The 8,395-nt window shown below is 52.4% G+C and overlaps 1 protein-coding gene across 1 annotated transcript; it reads right to left on the bottom strand.

Moving 5' to 3' along the window:
• Nucleotides 1–148: 148 nt before the first annotated feature.
• Nucleotides 149–1,637, bottom strand: LOC109752592 (uncharacterized). Its single transcript, XM_020311494.1, has 2 exons — nt 734–1,637; nt 149–186 (listed from the first exon to the last, which is right to left on the bottom strand). Exons 1-2 carry the CDS (start codon nt 1,635–1,637, stop codon nt 149–151), a joined length of 942 nt encoding a protein of 313 aa, XP_020167083.1.
• Nucleotides 1,638–8,395: the final 6,758 nt, after the last annotated feature.

Raw genomic sequence — 8,395 nt, forward strand, 5'->3', positions numbered from 1 at the left:
AATTATTACTACTAGTACAGCTCCAATTCTATGTAGTAAAGCATTTGGATCGTCTGTATTTATGAATGTTGTTGATATGGAAAAACAGTAAGCCCACATCACATGTTCAACAAACATAGCACATTAGCATACCTAATGGGACAATAATCTACTGTGTTGACATTTCAGCTCCACCATCTCCGCTGCCTACAAGCAAAAGAAACTCAATAAGCCGAAGAAAATTCATGGAAGAGCTAAATCGATGAGAAGGCAAAACTACCCTTTACGACAAAGATATGAATGGGGAAATGAAACCACACCTACTCCTAGGCGCAAGGTAGAGCGACAATTATCATTTACCTACTAATGAATTGCATGTTAGGACTGTTCAGAGGAAATGTATTCAAATATAATTACTATCTAGAGAGGATTTTTTCCAGTAATGCCAAATGGGTCGAAAAAAGATAAGCTCAGGTTTTTTGAGAAACTTAAGTAATCAACGACAATACTCATTACTATTCAGGTTAAAATTACTAGTAATATTTTTTCTTGTAGGCTAAAAAAGATGCCAATAACTATTATGAATATATGATTAATATCAAGATCAATCAAGATACATAGCACTCCGTATGTGGAAATCAAATAACACATTAAATATAAGATAGTTTTAGCGCAGTTGCTGCCCACTTGCCAGTTTCCTATCATTTGAAAGCTCATGCTAAATATACCAATAGTAGACAGAGAAAGGGATTACCTGTAAGGTAGAAATTTCTGTATGGATAATAGGTCCTGGTAGAAAGGCAACCTCTTTGTTTTTCAATAAGATTTATGAACTTCTTGGACTCAAGCTGGAGCATGTAGTCACCGAAAAATGTAGATAGCAAGATGGAATTGCTGTCCTCATCATAACCCTGCATCATAACCACATTTGACCCTAATGAAAAGAGCACATCTAGCTGAATGGTTTTCAGCAGCTCCCACCCAACAACACCATCAAGGTTACATTTCCTCTCCCATAATTGGATGATCTTGCTTGGGCATTCTGACTTCGGCAGAACGGCAAGGCCCAGGCCACTAGACTCTGTCCATACCACGAAAAAGGACCAGTAGTCTACAGGATTAGCGTCTGCCGGTTTCTGGATCACCGCAATGCTCTGGCTTTGAAAATCAAACTCGAGGATGGCACCTTCAGAAAGCAGCCAGCAAAATGCATCTCTAACCAGGACACTCGGCCTCGAAGTGTAAACTGAATGTGTAGTCCCTACTGTCATGATATTCCCCCAAACACCAGTCTCTGACTCGTAGAGGCAAACAAACTTGTGTGTGCCGTTAGAATCCCTGACCACACTGCAGCCCACCAAGGCCAATCTGAATGGGGTGAAGCGGCAATCACCATGCACGTGCCCGTGCCCGTCTTGAGAGGCGGCGGCGCACATCACCGCGGCGTTCTGAACGAACTTTCCTTGTTCCAAGCTGAACCTCGGTGGAAACGATACGCGGCACTGATGGCCGGTGAGGGGATCCCACAAGAGGGCCTCGCGGCGCGCCCGGCAGATGAGCAGGGCGAGGCCGTGGCGGCAGCCGAGAAACTCCCAGCCCTGGCAGCGGCTCCATGGCAAGGTGAAGCGCGCGGGTGGGATGCGGTCCCGCTGGCCCATCGTCGTGGGATTGAAGATGGGCGGCTTGTCTACGTGTAATTGCTTGTCGAAGAAGCCGAGCAGCAGCGGTGGCTTGTTCCGGCTGTGGTGCTCGCGGAAGCGGCGGAGGAGGCCGGGGCTGGAGAGGATACGGCGCCAGCGCGTGCAGACGAGGGATGCGCGTCGAAGGGAGGACGGCTGCGGAGGGAGGCGGAGAAGGATCTCCTCGAGGAGGACGCCGCCGCGACGGAGGGGCCGCTCATTCTGGCGGCGAGGCTAGGGTTCGGGAGCCTGTGTCGAGTGAAGTGGACTGTGGAGGTGGAAGGGAAATTGATTTGATTTTGGGGCAAAAGACACAAACTTGACCTGAGGACCAAACTATTTCACAAACTAAACTAGTTTTGAAATTATTTCACCCAGCAGACCCCTAATGTGCAGCACCTGACAGCAAGACGGTGCATTCTACTATGCAGCGCCTAACACTCGCGTCACACCTGTGGAGCGCCTGACAGCAAGGCGCTGCACTCTACTGTGCAGCGCCTAACACTCAGGCGCCACACCTATGCAGCGCCCGACAGCTAAGCTGTCGGCTAATGGGCCACGGGTAGGCTAACCCGAGCCCCTGAGCCTTTCACGACAACGGGACTGGCAGCGCCCCTCGAGGCGTTAAGACGAGGTGCCGCCTTCGGGTGGCCGGCTGAAGGAATAGCCGGCTGCCCGTAGACGGCCGAGTTCCAGAAGCCGGCATCAAGACAAGCCGACTCCTAGTGGGCGGCTTCCAGAGAAGCCGGCCCCTAGCAGACGGCCCGTGGCGCCAACGAAGCCTGCGCCCTCATCAAGAAAGACAAGACAGGGAGTGGCTACAGTATAGCCCATCCCTCCCAAATCCAGGGATGGGCGTGGCCACAGTGCACCGTACCAGCGGAGATCTCTGCCCGGCGCGGCACTGTTGCCACTCCACCCCTGACGGCCTGTCGGTACGGTCCAAGGACGACGGGCCCCATCGATCAGGGAGAGCCCGAAAGACGGCTAGAGCCCCACCAGTTGGATCCGAGGGAGGTCGGTCCCCATCAGTCGGCCCGCCCCTTCCTCGGGGCCCGCTCGCCATTAACCAGACGAGACACGGAGTGGCTACAGTAATCGCCCGCCAGGCGGCGGGGCTGTAGCCACGCACCCCTGACCGAGCCGACGTCATTAGCATCACGGCTACAATGATCAGCTGCCGACAAGACACGCGAGCGGCGGAGGCGGCCTGTAGGCTCCGTACCAGACCAGTCGGCGGGGCCCACCAGGCGGCGGGCCCCAGCAGCCGGTGGAGAAGCCGGCCACCAGAGAGACTGACAGCCGGGTCCTACACCCGACCGGATTACTATTGTACCTTGGGGGGTAGGCCTATATAAACCCCCCAGGGCACCCATGCAAAGGGTTCCCAACCTGTTAGAACTAGACCAACCCATAGAGAAAGGAGAGAGCTAGCCTTGCTTTCTTCCACCTCTAGCAAACAGCTCGAGGAGCACCATTGTACTCACTAGTGCCTTAGTGATCATGCGGAGACCCCGCAGAGCAGGACTAGGGGTGTTATCTCCTAGGAGAGCCCCGAACCTGGGTAAAGTGCGCCGGCGTTCGTGTCTACGCCTTATCCCGCTTCCAGGCACCGGCGACGTTCTACTCGCTCCCACCATGATAAGCCATCCATTGGCATATGTCGCACCCAACCCCCGACATTTGGCGCCCACCGTGGGGCAAGGTGCACCGTCGTCCGGAGACCTGTTCTGGACGGGAACCCTTTTCCTCCTTGGCGAGCGCAGCCAACCCGGCACGCCAGACGGAGCCTGTGCTGACGCGCTGCATGGCGCGGAGGTCGCCTGCGCGGCGGGCTGCTTCGCCGATCTTGTTGGCGAGGTTCGCCTCTCCGACGAGCCCACGTCTGACGCGGGCACCGAAGGCCCTGAGAGCTGCCTCGCGAGCCTCCTCGATCAGCTCCACGTCACCAGCGAGCCTGCTGTGGACTTGGAATCTGTAGGCTCGCCGACGCCGAGATGCTGGAAGCACGCCGCGCCCAGCTAGTCGAGAGCGCCAAGAAGCTGGCCAACATGAGACGCATGTCGGAGGTCTACCAGCGCGAGATGGACCGCGCTGCGGGTGGCATGCCGGCTCCTGGTGGACCTAGCCGCATCGGCACGGTCCAGCAATGCAGCGCGGCCATCGCCAGCCTATTCGGGGCAGATCGCCCCGTCTATGCCATGCCCGCGGAAAACATACGAGCTGCCCAGGCGGCAGCAGAAGAGCTGGACAAGTTTGAGGGCGAGGAGCGTCGCCAGATGGCGGAGCGCGTCCAGCGACTCCTCGACGCGGCTGCTGAGCAGCACGAGGCCGGCTGCCGTACTGAGGCTCCCAACCGGCAGAATGACGATCCGCCTCCCCGCCGAGATCAAGGCGCGACATCCCGGACGCTGACTGGTGGCGTCCGCGGAAGAAGAGACAAGGAGCCGGCTACCAGCCGCAGCCGGACTCGCCTCACCTTCGAGCGTGACCAAGATGGCCGCCCAAGAGCAGTAGAACGACGGGATGACTGTCCGCCTCCTCCCCCTCGCAGGGAAAGGCGCGTCTCCCCGCCGCCTGTTGAACACCCGACACTCGGCGACCGCCTTGGCCGCCGAGAAGGGGTTGGAGAGAACGATGCCCGCCACCGGATCGACCGTCTCAACCGATCCCTGGCGCTAGAAGAAGAAGATGAGCTGGGTCCGCCTTGTTTCGGCCCCCGCATTTGAGATGAGCCCTTCCCAAAAGGGTTCACGCTCCCGAGAGACACGCCCAAATACACCGGCTCCGTGAAGCCGGATGACTGGCTGGTCGACTACTCCACAGCCGTCAGCATCGCGAACGGCAACAAGCGCGTTGCCGTGAAGTATGTTCCGCTCATGCTCCAGGGCACGACCCGGACATGGCTGAACAGCCTGAAACCCCGCAGCATCAACAGCTGGATCGATTTCACCGAAGCCTTCATCCGCAACTTCACCAACACATACAAGCGGCCGCCCAAGCCTCGACAACTCTCCTTGTGTGTCCAAGGCCCCAACGAGTCGACTCATGACTACCTCACGCGCTGGGCCGAGCTCCACAACTCTTGCGAAGGCGTGCACGAGGTGCAGGACATCGAGTACTTCACCGCCGGGTGCCGAGAGGGCACCCTTCTCAAGCACAGGCTTCTCTGCGACGAGCCAGCGACCCTCGACGAGCTGCTGATCATAGCAGATAAATACGCCACGACCGACTCCTCCATGAAGGCAGAGATCCAAGTTGATGCGTCTGGCAAAGTGGCTCCTCCAGCTCCTCGGGCCCCGGCTGGTGACACCAGTCGGCGTCAGCAACCCAATGACAACAAACGCAAGGCCGCGCAGCCGACTTCTATAAGCCGGCAGGTGGCGACAGTCGAAGACCAGCAGCTGGAAGGGCAGCCTCCATCTAAGCGCCAGAAGGGCGGCAAGCCCAATTGGCTGCCCGCTTTCTCATATGAGCAGACCCTTGATGCGCCCTGCAAGTTCCACAGTGGTGCGAAGCCGTCCAACCACACCACAGTGATGCGCCAAGGGTGACGGCCTTCTGCCTCCTCCGCCTGCTGGGCAGCCGCCTCCTCCTCCCCCCAGCAGCCGGCGGTTCAACCAATCGGAGCCATACACGACGAGTATCCTGAAGAGCACGGAGCTTATGTCGTGTTCACCAGCGTGGCCGACGATAAGCACAACAGACGGCAATGACAGCAAGAAGTGAATGCGGTGGCGTCGGAGACCCCCGAGTTCATGCATTGGTCCGAGAAGCCCATCAGCTGGAGCAGAGCCGACCACCCAGAAGTGAAAGTGCGTTGTATCGACTAGAGGGGGGGTGAATAGGCGATTTTTATGAATTCTTCACTGAGGAATTTGCCAGTGAGGAAATTCCTTAGTGAAGAACTACTTGCAGCGGAATAAGTACTCAAAAGTATGCATAGCAGAACACAAGCATGGTCATCATGATGAAATGAAGACAAGCACAGAGTACAGAAGCGTAAACACAGGATAGCACAGGATGAAGACAAACAGACTGAAGAAATTGAACTGAGGAAATTGAGAAAGTCTTCAGTCAAAGTCTTCAAACACAGATATGAACAAGTGCACAACACAGTTATGAGGAAATGAAAGAGTTGAGGAAATAGAAGCAGTAGGCTTGGTGAAGACAATGATTTGGTAGACCAGTTCCAACTGCTGTCTCAGTTGTACGTCTGGTTGGAGCGGCTAGGTATTTAAACCTGAGGACACACAGTCCTCACCGTATTCTCCTTGAGCTAAGGTCACACAGACCTCGCCCAATCACTCGTGGTAAGTCTTCAGGTGACTTCCAAACCTTCACAGACTCAGCCACTCGGCGATCCACAATTTGCTCTTGGATGCTCTATACCATGACGCCTAACCGTCTGGAAGAAGCACAGTCTTCAAAGGTAACAAGCGTCGGATCCACGCAGGATCAATCTCTTCAGTGATGCTCAATCACTTTAGGTTTGTGGGTGTTTGGGTTTGGGTTTTCCTCACTTGATGATTTTCGCTCAAAGTCCTCAGAGGATGGGATGCTCTCAAATGACAAGTGTCAGTTTCTCTCGGAGCAGCCAACCAGCTAGTGGTTGTAGGGGACGGCTATTTATAGCCTAGGGAGCAGCCCGGCATGATAAGACATAAATGCCCTTAAATGATATGTCCGTTAGGTGGGTAGATATTTTGGGAGGGCTGGCGCATAGCACAGCAACGGTCGGAAATTTGAGTATCAAATTCCTCAGGGCTATCATGTTCCTCACTGTGTAGACAATCCGCATTGGCGAATTCCTAACTCCTAAGTCAGAACAAATTCCTTAGAGACCAGAAGAACTTCGTCTCTGTCACTGAAGAATATGACTGAACTGTATGAGATTTCCAATGGCTTCACTCGAAGAGATTGGTAGGTGTAGGATTTTGAGTTGAGCATCACATGGAAATTTTTCCTTAGTATTTCCTCGACCCTCTTTAACAGTACGGTGTTTCCTATGACTCAAGAAAGAGAAAATGAAACTACGTAAAAAAAGTCTTCACGCTTCATGTTGCTCAAATGAATACCAAGTCTTCAAGGTCACACCAATTTCTTCACTTTCAAAGTCTTCAGAAAGTCTTCAGAAATCGAAAGTCTTCAGTCGAAGAACTTCATTTTTAGGGGTCGACTTTCTCTGTAAATATCAAACTCCTCATAGACTTATAGACCTGTGTACACTCATAAACACATTAGTCCCTTAACCTATAAGTCTTCAATACACCAAAATCACTAAGGGGCACTAGATGCACTTACAATCTCCCCCTTTTTGGTGATTGATGACAATATAGGTTAAGTTTTCAACGGGGATAAACAAATGAAGTCTAAATACTGATATTGAGGAATTTGATTGCAAGATATAGAAGAACTCCCCCTGAAGATGTGCATAGTGAGGAATTTGCTTTTGAAACAATGCACACTTGAAGAGTTGAATCATGGAGATTTCCCCCTATATCTTGTAATTCATACACGCATTTGACATAATATATGAAGAATTTGAAATGCATGATGAAATATGGTGACTGATGTAATTCAGCATGCGTGCAATGACATTAACGAGGAATAAGCATGCAGAAGAAACAGCAAAAGTATCAGGCCACCATAGAGTTTAAGTTTACAACTCGATCCAACAAAGTCATCAGAAGAACGAGAGTTGTAACTTAGGAAAAAAACAGGCCCATATAATAGACCCGCTTGAAGACTAACTCAAATTTCTCCCCCTTTGTCATCGAATGACCAAAAGGTTCGAAAATGAGGACTAACGCCCCTGAAGAATATCGAGTAGATGAAGGAGCGTCAGCGTTGTCGGGGTCGTTTGTTGTAGTAGGGCCTTCCGCAGTGTCGTCCAAGTCTTCATGCTCATCAGTTTCGCGCGATGAAGAATAGGAGCTGGCCACCAAGGAAGGAACCTTGACCTTCTTGTACTTCTTCAGAGGAGATGTAGCCCAGTCAAGATCTTCCTTGAGACCCATTTTCTTCAGATCTTCTTCACCATATATGTGCGACAGAACAACCCAGGTGCGGTTGAGGGTTTCATGAAGGTAGTAGTGGTTTTTCTTCACTGCATTGTGGGTAGCAGTCATGTTGTGAAGAATTGAACCAAACTGACGTTTGACCCATTTATGATTGCGATCAACCTTCTGGTGAAGACTGAGGAGAAGCTCACGGTCAGTCATCACCCTGGGTGCTGTGCCTTGAGGATTTTGCTTGGGTGCGTTGGCGGCAGAGTCATGGGTGGCAGAGTCATCATTGGTGGAGTAGGATGCAGCCTTGCGAAATTGACCATCCAATGGACGAATGCCTTCATCAATTACAACCGTAGCCTTGCCCTTTTCATCAGCTGAGGAAAATGTCCATTTAAGGACTTCAATCGGGGGCAAGTAGCTGCAATGGTTCAGTGTATCAGCTTTGTAGTTGAGTGAAGACCTTGTTCTGATGAATCTCATAATCCACGGTGCATAAGGCTTCAACTCAAATGGTGACATTGCGACATTGGCCAGAGTCCTCATGAAGAAATCATGGAAGTTGACGGGAACGCCATGAATGATATTGAAAAGCAGATTCTTCATGATGCCAACGACTTCTTCTTCATTCGAGTCGTGGCCCTTGATAGGACTCAATGTCTTCGTCAGAATGCGATAGACAGTCCGAGGCACATACAACAATTCCTTCACAAGGAATTTTGTTCT

This window comes from Aegilops tauschii, chromosome 4 (assembly GCF_002575655.3).
Source record: "Aegilops tauschii subsp. strangulata cultivar AL8/78 chromosome 4, Aet v6.0, whole genome shotgun sequence".
Taxonomy (NCBI): Eukaryota; Viridiplantae; Streptophyta; class Magnoliopsida; order Poales; family Poaceae; genus Aegilops; species Aegilops tauschii.